At 43.2% G+C, this 19,840-nt stretch overlaps 1 protein-coding gene across 10 annotated transcripts in view; it reads right to left on the reverse strand.

The window, feature by feature from the left end:
* Nucleotides 1-19,840, reverse strand: part of MYO6 (myosin VI) — a 426,976-nt gene that overhangs the window by 150,326 nt on the left and 256,810 nt on the right. For all 10 annotated transcript variants that reach the window (XM_033936483.1, XM_033936482.1, XM_033936481.1 and 7 more), the window contains one exon: nt 11,874-11,912. In XM_033936483.1, the coding sequence (XP_033792374.1) occupies nt 11,874-11,912 (39 nt within the window). The remainder of the gene's footprint in view (nt 1-11,873; nt 11,913-19,840) is intronic.

The raw sequence follows: 19,840 nt of genomic DNA on the forward strand, positions 1-19,840 counted from the left end.
GGAAGCAGTCGTCAATCAACTAGTGGCTCTGCATGGGCAGGAGTGAAGGAAGGTTGTTCCTACTGTGATTCACTGCTGGACTAACAGGGATACTAAAGGTATGCAGGGGTAGGTTAAAATTCTTAGAATTGGCTGGGACAGGAGGCGGGAGGGATCTCTCCTGTCCTGGCCACTGCTGGACCACCAGGTCTCACGGCAGGCCCGGAAGTCATCAGGAGAGCGGGGGGGGGAGGGGGAACAGAACCTGACAGAGAGGGAGTGAATCTAGGTGCAGAGACTGGTGGGGCAGGGGATGGAGGGAGTGAGGGGGCTGGATGCAGAGTTTGCCAGAACAGTGAGGGAAGGGGAACAGGGTGCAGAGTCTGGCAGGATAAGGCAAGGCACTACAATTGAATATTAACCCTCCTGGTTTATATTAACCCTCCAAGTTTATATTATTTTTTCTCCCTTTTTTGGGGTGGGGTGGGGAAGGTTACCTCGGTTTATATTCGAGTATATACAGTACATTCCAAGCAATACTGAAAACAAAAGATTTGTGATAATCTTGACAAAGCAAAACTATTATGGCAAGAACATTTACAGTTCTCACAAAAGCAGGCCTTGTAACTTACAGATATCAAACCAGTTTTTCAACTAGCAACTACAATTTAATGCAATGACATAAAAAAGAAAGTTTAAGATTGATATGTCTAGAAGGAATCCTATTCTGCCACTAGTATATTTCAACGTATGATGTTAGGTTTCAAAGTCCAATCCCCTGCATTACGATCTATAGTACCCATCTTTCTTTAGTCTCATTCGTAAGTATAATTCTGGTATTAAATACTATCTTACTGAAATACTAGATAAAATCTCTTAAACAGCAGCTGAAGCATTTCACTAAATTGTAAACCATTATGGAGAGCTTAATCCTTTTTATTTTTGAGCTGCAACACCATAAGAGGCACAATGGGTAAGAATTTTTCTGCAGTTTTAAAAACAGTTAGAAACATGAAAGCAGATAAAAGCCAAATGGCCCATCCAGTCTGCCCGTCCATAGCATCCGCTATCTCCTCCACTCCCTAAGAGATCCCACCTGCCTGTCCCACACTTTCTTAAATACAGACACAGTCTTTGTTTCCACCTCCTCTAATGGGAGACTATTCCAAGCATCTACCACTCTTTCTGTAGAGAAGTATTTCCTTAGAATACTCCTGAGGCTATCACCTCTTAACATCGTCCTATGCCTTCTCCTTCTGTAGTTTTCCTTCAATTGAAAAAGACTAACCTCCTGTACATTAACATCACAAAGATATTTAAATATCTCTGTCATATCCCCCCTCTCCTGTCTTTCTTCCAGTGTATACATATTAAGGTCTCTAAGACTGTTCTCATATGATTTATGACAAAGACCACTAACTAATTTTGTAGCAGCCCTCTGAATTGACTCCATCCTATTTATATCTTTTTGAAGGTGTAGTCTCCAGAACTGCATACAGTATTCCAAATGGGGCCTCACAATCACCTTCCTTTTCCTATTGGCCATTCCTCACTTTATGCACCCAAGCATCTTCTTGGCTTTGCCCATCTCTTCTTCTACCTGTTTTGCCACCCTGAGACCATCAGACACAATTACCCCCAAGTCCTGTTCTTTATTGTACACAAAAGTACTTTGCCTCCTATACTATACCGACCCTGAATTTTTTAGCAATAAATCTTAGTTGCCAATTACCAGACCATTCTTTAAGTTTTGTCCTGCCTCATGTTATTCACACCCTATTACAGACCATGGTAACATCCGCAAAAAAAGCAAATTTTGCCATAGAATCCTTCAACAATATCACTCACAAAGATGTTAAAAACAGCCGGCCCAAATCCATCCAACATTCCATTAACAGCATCCTCTTACTCTGAGCAAACTCCATTTACCACTACCCTTTGTCTCCTTCCACTTAACCAGTTTTTAATCCAGTTCATCATTTTAAGGCCTATACCAAAGGCACTCAGTTTACCAACCACCTTTGCAACGCCATGCCATAGACTTTGCTAAAGTCCAAGTAAACCATATCTAGTGCCCTGCCCATATCTAACCGTTTGGTCATTCCCTCAAAGAAATCAATCAGATTTGTCTGACAAGACCTGCCTCTTGTAAAACCATGCTGCTTCGGGTCCTGCAGTCCATTCAATTCTAGAAACTCACTATCCTCCACTTAAGAAGTATTTCCATTTACTCACTACTGAGGTCAGATTAGACAGACTGTAATTCCCAATCTCCTTCTCACTTGCACTCTTGTGCAGAGGAACCGCATATGCCCTTCTCCAGTCCTACAGAAGAGTCCAGTCTCTAAAGAAGCATTGAACAGATGATACAACGGCGTCGCCAGAACCTCTAAGTTTCTTGAGTACCCTTGGATGTATTCCATCAGGCCAGATCGCTTTGTCTATTTTTAATTTAGCTAGCTCCTCACAAACACGGTCTTCTGAGAATGTCTACCACACATCCATTTCCATTCGTTTTCTGCGGTCCTAGCCCCAAGTCCTTTATCCATGAACATAGAACAGAAATAATTGTTTAGCCTTATCCTCATCAGTTTCTGTATATTCTGTCCCTTCATCTTTGAGCCTCACAATGCCATTTTGACACTTCTTTCTATCATTTGCATATCTAAAAAATGTTTTGTCCCACAATTTTACCATATCGGCCATCTTTTCTTCCATTTGCATCTTTGTTTTTCTGACAGCTTCTTGTAACCTTTCCACATATTTTTGCCTGTCTTCCTCTTTCTGTGATGTCTCGTAATTTATGAAGGCTAATATTTTTTCTCTTACCTTTTTAGCTACTACATTTGAGAACCAAAGCAGCCTTTTTTTCCTTTTACCTTTCTGTACTTTTCTAACATAAAGGTTTGTTGCCTTTAAAATAGCTCCCATTTATTGTTCTACTTCGTTCAGCTGTTCCCATCCAACTAACTCCTCCTTAAGGTATTTCTCCATTTTGACAAAGTTAGTTCTTTTGAAGTCTTAATATTGAACCACATCATTTGGTGATCACTAGATGCCAAATAATCGCCCACCATAACCTCAGAAACGCTTTCCCCATTTGTAAGCACCAAGTACAGAATAGTTCCATCCCTTGTGGGTTCCATTACTAATTGTCAGAACGATTCTTCCTGTAGCAAATCCAATATCTCCTTGCTTCTAGATGACTCTGCAGCAGGGACGTCCAGCATATTAAAATCATCTATCAGTAGTACTTCCCCTTTCCTAGCTATTTTGTGAATGTCTTCAATTAAATCTTTGTTCATTTCTTCTGACTGCGAAGGAGGCCTGTATATCACGTCAACTTAAATACATTTTCCATTCACTCTTTCCAGATTAATTCAAGAGTGCTTCTTTTTTACCCTCTATGTCCTGCAGTTCTGTCACTTAACATATAACGCCATTCCCCCACCCTTTTTACCTACTCTGGCCCCAATTCACTAACCTGCCCGATCGTGTCCGACCTGTGGCAGGCCGACAAATTTTCAACGTGTCCTCATACAAATGGGGGCAATCAGAGGCACGGCCCCCATCGACCACACGGATCACTGGAGAGTGATCCTGACGCATGCACAGCTCATCTTCTTTGCCTGTAGATGGTCTGTGCATGCTCACCGCGAAAGAAGAGCTGGAAACTTTTTTTTTTAAAATACAGAGCTGGAAACTTTCACAAGCCCGTGGTTTTAACCTGCGGGTTGAAAGAGGGGCTGCACCGCAGGTTAAAACCACAGAGTCAGGACAGACAGCAGGGCGGCAAGAGCAGAAGAATCGGGGCAGAGAGCAGGAGAAGCAGAATCAGGGCAGAGAACAGGAGAATCTAATCTAACCATGCTCTAGTTCAGTGGTCCCCAACCCTGTCCTGGAGGACCACCAGGCCAATCGGGTTTTCAGGTTAGCCCTAATGAATATGCATGAGAGAGATTTGCATATAATGGAAGTGACAGGCATGAAAATCTGCTCCATGCATATTCATTAGGGCTAGCCTAAAAACCCGATTGGCCTGGTGGTCTTCCAGGATAGGGTTGGGAACCACTGCTCTAGTTAGTCCAATAAAAAAAGGTATCACTTGGATTCTTTTTTTAATTTATTTTTATTTTCTAGATATTATGATAAAACAAGAAATCACAGCAAGTTCAGAATATAGCTGACAAAAATCTAGACAGATTTTAAGAGGTGGGATCATATTTCTTCTGTTCTATTAATGCTTCATTACTTTCCAGAGTATTATAGGATTCAGTTTAGAGAGCACATGGTTTGACACCTTACGTGAAAGAAAAGCCATAGGTTTATTGACCTATTAGCAGCTTGAAGTCTTTGCAAGATATGTATTTAAAGGTCCCTTTAATCTCTAGGGCTAGACTTGCAAGCAGAAAAGGCAGCTTTTCCAGTTTAAGCACTTCCTAGGGTCTTTCCTAGGGACCCATGCCTTTATGGAGAATGCATGCCTTTTAAGCTGACTTTAAATGTATGTTATTTTCAGCAGGTGTTTATAGGCCAAAGTAGCTGGATGGCTATAGTTGATCTTGGGGTCCTTTTACTAAGCTGTGATAAGCAATAACGCATACGTACTGCAGATAAAATAAAGCTACTGCAGGGAGCTCTGAAGACTAAAAACAGATTTTTATTTTTTTTTTAGCACTGGCAAAGTATCTGGGGCAGAGACTAGGCGTATTCTGCGTTCATCGGTTAGCACAGCTACATTAACACATGCTAACTGATTAGCAAGTGATTAGGTGGCAGTAAGGGTTCACTTGCTAATGGTCACATACTAATGAAGAAATTATGGTTATTTGTATGGATATGTTATCACACTTATTATAAGTTTAAAAATGAATAAAGATTAAAAAAAAAAAGAAAAGAAATTAGCACATGGTCATTAATAGAAGGCTCAAAGTGCAGGAAAGAACCACACTGGGATAGCACTGGTTACTTTTTAGCACTGCTTAGTAAAAAGAGCCCCTTTATCTGCATCTGAGCTAAAGAAAATATGGGATAAGCACAGAGAATCTCGACGGGAAGAGGACAGGATTGCCATCATTTTCTATGTTTGTATTGTATCCTAGTTATTTTAATGCTGTTTGTATTTGTTGCTATTTAACATTGGTTATTTTTATTGTGCATCACCCTAGGAAATGAATTTTGTTGAATAGGCATAAATTAAATGGATATATATTTTAAAACTCATTTCTCCCACATTACCGTTTAAAAAAATTTTCTCACACACATTATGTTATAGAATATTGCAAATGACCCCTTTCAAAATGATTTCATAACTTTCTAAAAATTCATACTTAAAAAATACAACCGGAAACTACCTCCAGTAGACCTGCAAACTCACTTCATTCTGCACAACCCCACACGAACAACCAGAAACAAAAATATCTTTGCATACCCAAAGATCACCGGCTGCAGATACAAATCCTTCCTGGATAGAACCTTCATGCTCCAAGCGTATAGACAGCAAGTCTGGCTGAGAAACTGCATAAATGAACCCAAACTGACTTACAATGCATTCCGAAAATCAATTAAAACCGCCCTAGTCAACAAATTCATTGACTAAAACAGACCACCCTCTCTCACTATGATATTCCCCTCTGTAAATGCTATTTCAATCTCTCAGGAAGCTTCAATTTCCATGCATTCTTTACCCAAGGAACCCCAATTAGTATGTAACTTTTCTATTTTAGGCTCCTTGTTATTCGCTGACGGTCCAGCCTTCTTTCACTGTGAACCGCCTAGAAGTCGCTTGACTATGGCGTATAGAAAAATAAAGTTATTATTATTATTATGTGTCACTCTGCAGACCCTTCCTAAGAATACCCTTAATGGGAGAACTTCAGCTGAGTGAACAGGTAATATTGGCATTATTACACCATCACCAGATGCTATAAAGCAAAATGTTGCTTTCATGTGAATGTGTCAGATGACCATTCTGCCTGAAATGCAGAACAGAACATCCAAGCTATGATGAGCATTGCCAGCACTGAAAACGAGCAGAAAATAATTTGTCGCTGCATGAGGAAATGTGTGGTGACTAGCTCAGCTGGATATTCGACCAGGATGGAAAGAATTGCTGATCTGAAGCATGTTCACAAGCTGCTCACATACCTAGGGGGCTCATTTTAATAGGTATTTCTGCGGGTGGCACAGTGTTTTATAACACTGCTTGAACTATATCAACGTAAACTGATGCACACAACTCCGTATACGTAGAACCTGTATCCCATCTGAGCAGGAGCATTCCCAGGGACAGGGCTGAGAAATGCTTTTAAAAATGTACAAGTGCCCATGCAAAATAAGGCAGGAAATGAAAATACTAGTAGATATACGTATTTCTAAAAGGAGAGAAAGCTGTTCAAATAATAGAAAACACAAAACAAAGAAAGAAAATATATACAAAAGGATTTCAGGTCTTACATATTCCTTTGTGACAGTATCTTGTTTTTCAATTGGTATCTAATAACTTAAAAGATTGGATAATGTTTTGGAAATAAAAGCAGTTTGGAACATTTTACCTGGAGAGTTGTTGTTTTTTTTGGGGGGTGGGGCGGGGGGTTATGACCAGTGATTGGAACAGCTGTCTTTCTCTACAACACACTGTACAAGTGGTTAGAATCTGAGGGGGGTTATATAAACTTTTATAAATATTTAAATATCTCTGAGGCATTAATACATAGTCTTTGTCAAATGAAGGAAAACTCGGAAAGGAGAGGACAAAGGATGAAGTTAAAAGATGATAGGCTCAGGAGTAATGTAAGAAATTACTTCTTTACAGAAAAGGTCGTAGATGTGTGGAATAGCCTCCCAATGGAGGTGGTGAAGACACAGACTGTATCGAGGAACATGCATGTGGGATCTTTAAGAGAAGAGATAGTGGATACTGTGGCAGGGCCATTCAGCCTTTATCTGCCATCCTGTTTCTATTTGGAATACATGTTTTCTTTAACTTATGTTGATTAGGTAAAAAAAAAAAATAAAAAACCCAACCAAAAAAAACCTTTTAGGGCGGGAGCAAAATAATTAGTATTAATAACAAACACTCAACAATCCAATCTCTTCAATGTCACATCTTAATTACCATAGTAAGCAGCTTTAAACTCATCCATGGCCTCAGAGGTGATTCATTTCACATGAACTTACAGCCTGTGATTCACATAAACAGTCATTGGCCATTCACTTTATTTTAAATTGACATATTTTGGTTTTCTTTTTTGTATAGGCAGTCCCCGGGTTAAGAATGGGTCCATTTTTTAAACCATTAAGTTGAATTTGCATGTAACTTGGATCCTACTATTCTTCCCACCTCCTTGAGGCCCCTCTTGTATCCTTTTCCTTCCATCCCACTATTCCCTCTCTACCACCACATCCAACATTTCTCCCACTCATCTCTCTCTTCTCCATGCAACTCTACCTCACTCTTCTCCCACCATCATGTCCAATAATTCTCTTTCCCTCCCTATGCCCAACAATTCTCTTCTTTCTTCATTTCCCCATGTGCACCATCTCTTTCCCTCTCACTCAGACACTCAATTCTCCCTTTCTATTCCCTCCCCCACCTCAGCATCTCTTTCCCTCACTCCATTCTTCAGTCCTTTTGCCCAAGTTCATGCCCCCTCCCTCCTTCCTTCCAAAGACTAGGGAACACTCAAAGTTACAGGGAAATTCTTTTAAAATCAATAGGAGGAAATATTTTTTCACTCAAGAGAACAGTTAAGCTCTGGAACGCACTGACAAAGGTTGTGGTAAGAGCGGATAGAGTAAGGTTTGGACAATTTCAAGGAGGAAAAATCCATAGTCTGTTATTGAGAAAGACATGGGGGAAGCCACTGTTTGCCCTGTATTGGTAGCATGGAATGTTGGAACTCTTTGGATTTTTGCTAGGTACTAATGATATGGATTGGCCACTGTGAGAACGGGCTACTGGGCTTGATGGACCATTGGTCTGACCTAGTAAGGTTATTCTTATGTTCTTTTCCTTTATTCAGGACTGTGCTCCCTCCCTTCGAACATGCCCCTCCCCCTCCCCCATGTCCCAATATGCACCTCTCTCTCCCTCCCTCCATTCCATGTCTCAGGTTTGCACCCCCCCACCTCCCACAGTTGTTTACCTTCTTCTGGCCAGCTCCTTCCCCCTTCCAGCCGCAGTCGTTTCTCTTGACAAAAGATGTGGAAGCGGACATCAGAGGGAAGGCTTCTGGGTCAGCCATAGGATGTCAGAGGGAAGGCTTCCGATTCAGCCATAGGAGCCATGCATAGGAGCTGCTGCCCGCAGCTTTTGTCAAGAGAAACAACTGTGGCTGGAAGGAAGAGGGAGACAGCCAGAAGGTAAACACCCATGGCAGAGGGTTGCAAACCTGGGACACAGAATGAAAGGAGGGCGGGGAGAGAGAAGGGCACATTGGGATATGGGGGGGAGGGGCATGTTGGTACTCGGGAAGGAGGGAGAGGGGTGCGTTGGGACACCAAAGATTTAATGAGGACCCCATTTGTGTGAATCCGAAGTTGGATGTTCATAAAACGGAGATTGCCTTTATTTATAATTAATTAATATATCTTATTACTAGTCTTATAGCCCATTACATTAACGGGTGCTAGAATATATGTGTGTGTCTCTCTTTATTTCTCTCTCTCTCTCTCCTTAGTCGCTTTCTGTATTTCTGTCTTTCTTTCTTTCAGTTTTTCTTTTTCCTTGGCTGTCCACCACCACCCCTTGCCTGCTCCCCCTGTCCATTCTCCCTTCCTTTTACCTCCCATGTGTCCACCACCACCCCTTCACTGCTCCCCTTATCCAGCAGCAGCCTTTCTCCCTTTGTTTTACCTCCCCCCGTCCATCATCACCTCTTTCCTGCTCCCCCTGTTCAGCAGCAGGCCTCCCTTCCTTTCCCCCTCCCCCCGTCCATCAGCACCTCTTCCCCTGTCCAGCAGCACCTCTTTCCTGCTCCCCCTGTCCAGCAGTAGGCCTCCGTTCCTTTTTCAAGCCCGTTACATTAACGGGTGCTAGTAAAGCCTCCTTCCCTCACATGTCCCCTATTTTCAGCCCCAGCTCCAGCTCCAAACCCATTTTTACCCCCCCAGCCCCCTTCTCCCATCTTTTCCCTTTCAGCCCCAGCACCCTTTTCTCACCAGCAGCATTTCCCTCCCCACTCCACTTCCCTGTGCAGTAGCAGCAAAGTATACCCTCCCCCTCCATTTCCCTGTGCAGCAGCACCTCTGCAAGTCACCAGCTTCACTTGGAGAAACTTTTGCCACAGTTCCTCCTCATGCATATCCCTGCCCCTTCTCACCTACTCCCCCAATCCGTACTCATCTTAAAACCCCTTGCCTAAATCCTTCCCAGACATCATCTGCAAAGATCTCTTGCCCCTCTTCTCTGCACCCAGTGTTCCCCTGAAAACCGTTCTCTAGCCCTTTTTCTTTATCCCAGCCGCTCCTCTCCGTGTAACCTTTGATCGAACCCCTCCTCCTTAACCCATTAACTTGGAGAGTATACTACCGTAACCCCTCCTCTTCTGACTTGTGCACTAACCTGAAAAAGCCCTCTCCTACCACATCCCTTCACACCTCCTGTGCTCACCTGGAGAAGCCCTTGCCGCAGTACATGTGGCACATGTACAGTTTGCCCACGGAAAAAAACCCCCAAAAAAAGAGTGAAGCCGAGTTGCCATGGTGAGGGGCAGAGGCGGGCAGGAAGGAGGAAACTGACGACTGAGGCTCGGGAAGGTGACGGCAGGACTCCACGTTCGCTCCCTCCGCCGCCATCCGCGTCTCCTCGCGGCCCGATGGCGTCTCACAAGCTGGAATGCGACATGGTAAGGTGCAGGCCATTTACGGCTGTTGTGTGGTGACGTAGTAAGCACTCTTGCCGCCACAGCCCAACAGATCAGGGAAGCATGCGGTAAGAGTGTGCATGTGCGCTTAGCGTTTTATTATATAGATAGATTATAGAAATAAAATAACCTCTGAATCATACTGAAATGAAATAGACAATTCATTAATATTCCTCCTCATCCTTGACCATTGGAAAATGATCAATAAACAAACCCTAAACAATTAGCCCTGCTGAAATGCAGCAATAGAATCCAAAAATCATCAGAGAAGTGGTTCGATTCAGTGCTTATGTCTCTAAAAAGAGTTTGTCAACAAGCCAAGCGCCATTGGCGAAAACACCCATCCTCAGAAAATAAGACTAAGTGGGATGCCAGAAAATCCTAAAATATAAAGAAAGACTATTAAACTGATCAACACAGAAGATTAACTTAAAATCAACAAATTGTTCTCAATATTAGACAGCCTTACCAACACAAACAAGATCACAAAGAGCAACAACCCCTCTATTCCAACAGCCCCAGAACTAGCCAACTATTTTAAAGCAAAGATTCAATTCATACGAGACCGGCTACCCCCACCATCCAGCCAGATATACCAGCAGACAGATCTTGGAATGATTTTGAAGAGATTACATTCAAAGACACAAAACAGCTTCTCCTAAAATACTCCAAAGCATACTGCAGTCTTGACACCTGCCCGCCTTACCTGATCAAAGCAGCCACCCCAACAACCATAGGAAAAATAACCCAATGGCTCAACGATAATCTAAAAACTGGCCTTTTCCCCCAAATCAGGAGATGGAATTATCTTAATGCTCTTTCCCAAGAACTCGTGCCTAAATTTACACACACATCTTAATTAAAACTAATTAGCGTCAATAATTGCTCATTAGGTTTGTTATTCAATTAAACTGCACATTCCAAAATTTGCACATGCAATTTTTAATGCTTTTTATAGAATTGGGGGGAAGTGGCCCTTAGCAGATGCATTCATTTAAATGCTGGCACCGTAAAGAATGAGAGAAAAGGGTAAATTATAGTAATGAGCAGAACCAAGCTTCCATCACAAGGAGCAGTCCGACCTCCCATTCCTATTTTATCTTTCCAAAGTACTGACCATCAATAATAATAAAAGGCTAAGCGCGCATGCGCTTTTCAAAGATCGTGATTCCTGGTGGCGTGAGGTGTGCTTCTGTGTCACACCTCACGGCGCCTGCGCTAGCTGGAGGCGCGTGTTCCAGGGACTCCTTCCTCCCGCTGCCGCTGCTCTTCAAAGCGGCCTGCTGAGGGAGAGAGAGAGAGGGCGGGTCAGAGGGCGGACTAACTCAGGGCAACGCCCCCTATTTCCCGGTGCCCGGGCTGCTGCTACTGGTGCTCCAGTCTCCCCGGTAACCGTCTCCAGGGGCAGTAAGCAGAGCGAGAGAAAGATCCCGGAGCGCTGCTGCTCAGGTACCGGGGAGGGGGCCGAGGGGGGGGGGGGGTCGCAATAACCACCGAAGCCCGGGATCGGCTGAACCGGGCAGCTGCAGGGTGCGGTCGGGGCTCGATCTGTCTCGCTGGTGGATCTTCAGACCCTTCCCGATGCAATGTAAGAAACAAAAAAGAAAAAAAAGCAAATCCAGGTAGGCGAAGGCAGGACGGAGGCTGCGATCGGCAGTGGCTGCTGCTACTCCTCCAGCCGCCTAGCTCCTCTCCGCCGGCCCCGGCCGGCAGCCCCCTCCACCCCGTCCTCTCTGCTCCGGTGGCCCACACAGGAGAAGGAGCGGATGAAGCATGATCACAAGGGAGACTGTGCAAAGGGAAATGCAAGGGGGTTGAAAAAGCGAAAGGTGGGACAGGAAGGGAAAAGGGAGGTGGGAGGAAGCCTAAAATGAAAAAAAAACAAACTACTTTATACAGGAAGAGGAGTCTCTAGCACCCGTTAATGTAACGGGCTTAATGACTATCATAAATAACCTTTACCATTTGAAGCAACTAAAGGAGGCTGAAATGAAACTCTGTGGGAGGACAAATGAAAAGAATACTCACAGTGCTCCGCAACTTTTCAAGCAACAAATTTAACTGAGTCTGAAAAACAAGGAAAAAGGAAAGTCGTTATTACAAGTGCCCCAGTTATAAATAAAATCTTTAGTTTCATTACAAAATAGCAAGAAAGACTCTCAGTGATAAATACTATCTTCATTAACAGCTTTGTCAGCTCTTCCAGTCAAAGCTATTTGTGCTCCCTCCCCCCTCAAAGAAACCCCTTACCACTGTGAGAGAATGGAAAATCTGAAATGGTTGGACACAATTTACCTTTTCTGTGTTCACATGCCAATTAGATTGAAATGTAAGATTTTGATGTTATCACCTAAAGCTCTCTTCAAGTTACAACCTACTTTATTTATCATCATTGGTAATGTTCTATGCTCCCGGTGGTTATAACATAGTAACATAGTAGATGACGGCTGATAAAGACCTGAATGGTCCATCCAGTCTGCCCAACCTGTTTCGATTTTAATTTTTTAATTTTTTTTCTTCTTAGCTATTTCTGGGCAAGAATCCAAAGCTCTACCCGGTACTGTGCTTGGATTCCAACTGCCGAAATCTCCGTTAAAACCTACTCCAGCCCATCTAAACCCTTCCAGCCATTGAAGCACTCTCCAGCCCATCCTTCCCCAAACGGCCATATACAGACATAGACCGTACAAGTCTGCCCAATACCGGCCTTAGTTCAATATTTAATCTTATTTTCGGATTCTAGATCCTTTGTGTTCATCCCACACTTCTTTGAACTCAGTCACAGTTTTACTCTCCACCACCTCTCTCGGGAGCGCATTCCAGGCATCCACCACCCTCTCTGTAAAGTAGAATTTCCTAACATTGCTCTTGAACCTACCACCCCTCAACCTCAAATTATGTCCTCTGGTTTTACCATTTTCCTTTCTCTGGAAAAGATTTTGTTCTACGTTAATTCCCTTCAAGTATTTGAATGTCTGAATCATATCTCCCCTGTCCCTCCTTTCCTCTAGGGCAGGGGTAGGCAATTCTGGTCCTCGAGAGCTGGAGCCAGGTCAGGTTTTCAGGATATCCACAATAAATATGCATGGGATAGATTTGCATCTCAAGAAGGTAGTGCATGCAAATCCATCTCATACATATTCATTGTGGCTATCCTGAAAACCTTACCTGGCTCCGGCTCTCGAGGACCGGAATTGCCTACCCCTGCTCTAGGGTATACATATTCAGGGCTTCTAGTCTCTCCTCATATGTCTTCTGGCTACTCTGTTATCTTTAGATGATAACAGAGTAGCTTTACCTCATGTTTCTAAAGCTCATTTGGCATCTACTAGAAATTGTGCTTTTTTTCTACCTAGCACCAGTTTTATGGAATACCTTTGGAATTAAGTAAAAAAAATCCTTAGTAAGGAAAGAGTTTAAAGTCATATTATTTTTAATTAGCTTTTTCTTTGGATTCTGCAGTCTGAATTCTATGTTATTTTCGGCATGTGAACTAATATGGTGTGTTTGAATTATCTTTCCTATTTTAATGGAGTTCTTTTATGGCTGTATTGTAATATTTTTGTAAACCGTTTTGTTCTTAATTGTAATATAAGCGATATAGCAAGAGTTTTAATAAACACAAACAAACATTATGCCCTTCCACAAAAAGCTGTGAAGACAAACAGTAACAGAATTTAAGAATGTGTGGGATAAACACAAAGGAACATTATATAGAAAAAGGATAGAATCCAATTAAAGCAACATTTAAAATATGACTCACTGGAGCAAGGCTTTCATGGCAGCTTCAGAGGTTGGGAAGCAAGACCAATGGCGGACAGACTTCTATGGTCTGGGTCTCATAAATGGCAAAAACTGAACAGATTGAGATCAAAGCCATACAGTAGTGGGCTTAAGGCAGCAACTCCAGTAGTTGTGGAATAAGACTGCACTTCTCCCTCCGTATTCGCTGTGATAGGGGATTAACAGAACCGCAAATACAGAAAAACCGCGAATAACTTTTTCATATGTTGTTCACTGTTTTCTATTAAAAACCATTGTGAATAAAGTGAAACCGTGAATAACATGGTGGGAGATCTGGTCTGTTCCTGAAGGAGAGGCAAAACACGGTGAAGAAAGTGCCAGGAATCAGCGATTTTCTCTGTAAATGCATGGAATCGGCAATTTCTTTATGCAAGCTGATGTAATTTTTTTGGGGGGAAGAGCCAGCAAGCTAAAAACCGCGAATAATCGAAACCGCAAATGCTGAAACCGCGAATACGGAGGGAGAAGTGTAATGCCAGGCAGACTTCTGTGGTCTGTGCCCCCAGATTGGTAGGGAGAGACAGAGATTAAGTATACCAGTAGAACCCATACAGAGTGCCAGATTCAAAACTGGCCACCTTGATGTGCAAACCGGGTGGACCTCTTTATCTGTTGACATTACCATGCAGTGGTGTAGGAAGGGGGGGGTGGGGGTGCAGACTGCCCTGGATACAGACACATCTCCTCTCCACCCACCGACCCCTTCAAAACTTCACCGGCAGAAGCAGCATCTCCTATCTGCTGCTCGTGCTGATCTCATCTCTGCATCCAACATCACCAGGAAGTGATGTCAGAGGGACAGCAGAGGCCAACGTGAGCAGCAGGCAGAAGATGCTACTCGCAGCCAGATACTTAATAATTAAGGCAATATGGGCTGAAGTGGAATTCATCTAACACAGTTCATCCTAAATTGGAGATACAGAACAAGGATTTATAACCTACGGATAGTTCATCTTACATTAACAATTTCAGAGATATGTTAGCTTCACATATCGTTCACTTATAGTTGGATTATTTAAAGTTAGTTTTGCATATAACTGGATCGTTTTGAGGCATGCATCGAGAGAGTTTATATATTATTTATTTTTATTTACTTATTAATTCAATTTTCTATACCGTTCTCCCAAGGGAGCTCAGAACGGTTTACATGAATTTATTCAGGTACTCAAGCATGTTTCCCTGTCTGTCCCGGTGGGTTCACAATCTATCTAATGTACCTGGGGCAATGGGGGGATTAAGTGATTTGCCCAGGGTCACAAGGAGCAGTGTGGGTTTGAACCCACAACCTCAGGGTGCTGAGGCTGTAGCTTTAACCACTGCGCCAAAGTACACACTTGGCTAGAAGGATTTTTATCAAACAGAACATACAGCATAAAAATGAATGGAGAAAGATGAAGAATGGTCAGCAACAAGAGTACCCCAAGGCTCACCATTCTCCCCAATACTTTTCAGCGTATTGATGTCAACACTAGGACATTACGACAGACAAGAACAACCTCATTTCTCCTACTCAGATATTAGTTTGTCTTTTACAGACTGTATGGCTGAAGGAAGAAGATAGTGGTTCACATGGTCTGGTGGTTCACAATGATGATGTGTGGAGAGTGTTGGGTGCTTTTACTTTCTGGTACTACTTTACAATTAACATTAATACCTGTTTAGGAGCTAGATCTTCAGCTACTTGTTGAGTCTCATTTTTTTAAATTTTCCTGTGAACCTGATTATGTGCCGCAAAAGTTAAACCGATTAAAATTTCTAGAGGATCAGTAAAGTATCTCTGGTCCCAGGGGAAGAAGGTACCGTATAAATTACCACACAGTCAAAATGGAAATTGCAGTCTGTTTACACTGCTCAGAGTATATATTACTAGTATTAACACTGGATTCTATAGTAAAAATTCTTTTCTGTAACAGTATACCTGGATTACTATAGATGCTGGTTATTTTGTAACTCTGCAAAGTTTCAGTTCTCTTGCATTACCACAGTGTTTATCAACTGTTTTGTGGCCATAATCACAGCCAAATAAAATTGCGTGAGCTCCTGGAAGCGCAATATAATCTCATTTGCCTCTTTTTGTTTGGTTGCATTGTTGTATTGTGAGGCAAATTTCTTCTTCTGTTTTGCATCTATGGAAAGCCCACCCAGGTCATGAGGGATGCCCAGTTTAAAAATAGGATGTGTGGCCTCACCCCATTTGCCCACAGTCCTGCCCCACACAAACTTCGTATCTTCAAGACCACATCTGGAGGGCCTCTAAGCATGCACCACATTAAAAACTAAAAAGCTAACCAGGGTGCAGGAACATTACCAGAGTGAAATGTGCCCTATGTGACAAACCTCCAACTGATGTGGTGCACTCCTGACCTGCCCACTTTGGTTTCCCTGATGTCACCAATGGATGGCTAAGGTACTGTCAGGCTGATACCTCTGGGAGATAGCACTTTGTAAGACCAGAGAACTGCATCCAGTGACTTTATGGTCAGAAAACTAATAGGGAATTTTAAAACAATTCAGGAACATAAGAACTTTGATGATGACATATTTTGACATCCACCATACAGGACTTAAAGATCTGGGATTCCTAACACATTATAAATCATAAAATTATACTGCTTTGATATCCCTCCATCTCACCCTGTCTCTTCACCCCCACCTCCACCCCCACACACACCTAGACTTTCCCTGTGAGACTGTCACATATGATTCACTTATATATTCAGTTATTTGGCATCTTTTGTCCATTTTCAGGCCTGAAAAAGATTTGACACCTAGTCAAAAACATATTGTAAGTCCAATAAAAAGGGTAACATTTTTTTTTAAAATTATTCATTACCTTTAAAAGTGGGTTAATATGGCTACCACACCATCTGATTCTCAGATTAATAACCTCCAAGATTACTGACATTTTTGCAGCATTACTCTCAGTGCCTACTTCTAGCAGCTGAGATGGTGAGAACCCAAAAATTGGTGCTTTTTTTTCTTCTTGAGCCAAGATTGTGGCTTTTCATTCCCTTAAAGGCAATGTTAGAATAGAGATATCTAGCATTTCATGTGATTAATTGGGCAGGAGTATAGGCAACTTGAGAGTAAAAAGGGGATTATCCTCTATTTGTGCATACTAAGTTTATATGGTGGGGAATGTCTTCTGCTAATGTGTAGTGAGAGTATTTTTCTGGCAAATTGGGAATTCAGAGGAGTACAGGGAAGGTTATGGGGATCAATTTAATTGTGCAAAATTGTGCCTTTTAAACTATTTTAGCTTTTATTGTCATTCACTTTGGGGTTCTTTTAGACTTGTCTCAAAAAATTATCCTACTTTGTTTAATTAAACAATAAAATGGTGAATAATTTAGCAGTGATTCTTGAAACACTAGAAGATAAAGGCCTACTAGCATGCTAAAATAAGAAGATACAGCAAGATGGAGCCCAAGATAGATGCACGAACAAGTCGCACTATTTGTTTTTTTATTTCATTTAAGTGCTTGCCTTTAATTGTTTCTTTTCTTTCGTGCTTACCTGCGAAGCCTTTCATTAACGTCTACCCAACTTTCTACCCACCTGGTCCACGCGCCGCGCCGCGCCGCGCCGCGATGAAGAGCCGAAACCAGAACGCGGCAGAGAGCCAAGGCCAGGACGCTGCGGAGGCCACCGCGAGAGGCCTGCAGCAGTGTCGCTCTCCACCCGAATACTGCCGCCGCTGCCCACAACAGCATGGCTCTCCACCCAGGCGCAGGAGTGGAGCAGAGAGACCTGGACTGAGGCTGAGAGGAGCGACTGTACTCCCAGGCGCCAAGATGAGGAGCCAAACAGGGAGCGCTGCGGAGGCTACTGTCACCTTCGGTGGCAATGATCTTCACTGAACAGCCATCGCGGAAGAGAGGGAGAAGACTGAGGCAGCGGCCCCTGCCCATCACCTCGGGGACGAAACCCGCTGAAAGCCCAATCGAAGCTGCAGAAGCAGCATCGAAAAGTCTCAACAGTGCAGGATCCATCTACCTGACCAAACTCAAATCTGTACTCTATTTTACTCTTTTATTTACCAATTTATTTATTTATTTTTTCTTTCTTTTCTACCACCTCCATCTCGTATTTTTACTTTAATTTACTTTATTTAATTTACTTTATCTAATCTACTATATTCAATTTACTTTATTTAATTTCAATTTTTACCTTATTTAATTTCAATTTAATTCATTACAATTTACTTCATTTAATTTCATTTAATTTCAATGTAATTACTTCATTTAATATCAATTTAATTACTTCATTTAATATCAATTATAATTTACTTATCTAATTTCAAGTTTAAACCTCCTACCTCTCCTGACCCTGCAACCCTCTTCCATCAACGATCCGAGACGGGACTTGGGCATGGAAGAGCACTCCACCCCTCCCCATTACAACTACTTGCTGAACTAGTTGGAAGGCTCAGAGACTCAATACTGATCCTTCCTACCTCTCCTGACTCAGCCACCTCCTCCCATCGGCTGACCGAAATGGGACTCGGGTGTGGGAGAGCCCCTCCCCCCCACCACTGCCAGTCGCTGAGCCAGTTGGAAGGCCCAGCAACTCAAGTTTGAACACTTCCTGCCTTCTCCTGACCCTGTAACCTTATTCCATCGACAGACCGAGAAGGGACTCGGGAGTGGGAAAGTACTCCGCCCCTCCCTACCGCTGCTAATCGCCGAGCCTTCTCCAAACCCTGCAACCCTCTTCCATCGACGCAGGAGGGCACTCCACCTCTACCCACCATTACAATGGTCGCCACACTTAGCACCACCATGAGAACCACACCACCAAATTACCCACAAGCAATCCTACTAATAACACTGCTCCTAACCAACTGGAAAGCAACTGCAAACAACATCTCTCCAATACCAACTATAGCAAATTCTAAGGGAATTACCCAACCAACCTGGCATCTCACAATAGACAGAAACTCAAACTATCAGATCTACACATACCAACCTGCCCCACAATCAACAAGAAGAAAACCAACAAACCCATACAAGACCAAAAAACTACCCCACCAAAGATCACTCATATACCCGAAAACAACACCAACAGACTACACCACTCTCAAATGTGTATATGTGAACACCAGAGCTATAGGCCCCAAAACAGAACGCATAAAAAACTGGATAGAAGAAGACAACCTAGACTGCCTCTTCCTCCCAGAGACCTGGCTTATCTCTGACTCGGACCCTAGAATAACTGAAATTTGCCCAAAGAGCCACAAGTTAACATTAGTCTGCAGAGAAAATAAAAGAGGACGAGGAATTGCCATCATAGCCAGAAACACCATAAACCTAAAAATACAAGACAAAACAACCAACCCATATTTACTAGCCTGTCAACTTTCAAGCACACCACTCAAAGGAACACTAACATGCTCTCTGCTACATAACCCCAAATAACTGGAACACAGCAAAACCAATATTTGAAGAATTCATATATCGAAACTCACTAACAACCTAATCCTAGGAGACCTCAACCTTCACCTCGAGAACCAATCCTGCAAACATGTAGAAACCTTACTATCACACCTCGAGGCCTTAACACAGGGGTGCCCAACACGTCGATCGCAATCAACCGGTAGTTCAGGAAGGCAACGTGAGTCGATCGCAGAGCCCATCCCGGGCTCCGTGATAGACTCGTGTTGCCGTCCCGATCTACCGGGCCTATCAGCCTTCCTCTCCCCGACGTCAAAGACGCCGACATCAGGCTGTTTTTGTCATTTCGGGTGGGGGGTGGCAGCAGCAGCAGCCTGAAAAAGAAATCATCCTGGCCGGGGTCGGTGTCATGCTCCGGAGCTTCTACAGCCTTCCTATCTCCCTCTCCCTGCTTCCGGCCACACCCCCTGCTCCGCGGCTCTCTTCGGCAACTCAGCAGCAGCGATCGACACAAGCTTCTGACGTCGGGGCCTACCCTCTGCGAGTCCCACTTGTTTCAACTTCCTTTTTCCACAAAGGCGGGACTCGTAGAGGGAAGGCCTCGATGTCGGCAGCTTGTCTTGATCACCGCTGCTGACGAGTTGCTGAAGAGAGCCGCGGAGCAGGGGGATGTTGCCAGGTGCAGGTAGAAGGGAGAGGGCCAGATGCAGGACTCGTGGGTGAGGGAGGAGAAGAGAGAGAGAAAGAGAGAGGGGAGGGAAACAAAAGGAAATATTTCATACTGGGCTGGGCCGGAGT

Source organism: Geotrypetes seraphini, chromosome 3 (assembly GCF_902459505.1).
Source record: "Geotrypetes seraphini chromosome 3, aGeoSer1.1, whole genome shotgun sequence".
Taxonomy (NCBI): Eukaryota; Metazoa; Chordata; class Amphibia; order Gymnophiona; family Dermophiidae; genus Geotrypetes; species Geotrypetes seraphini.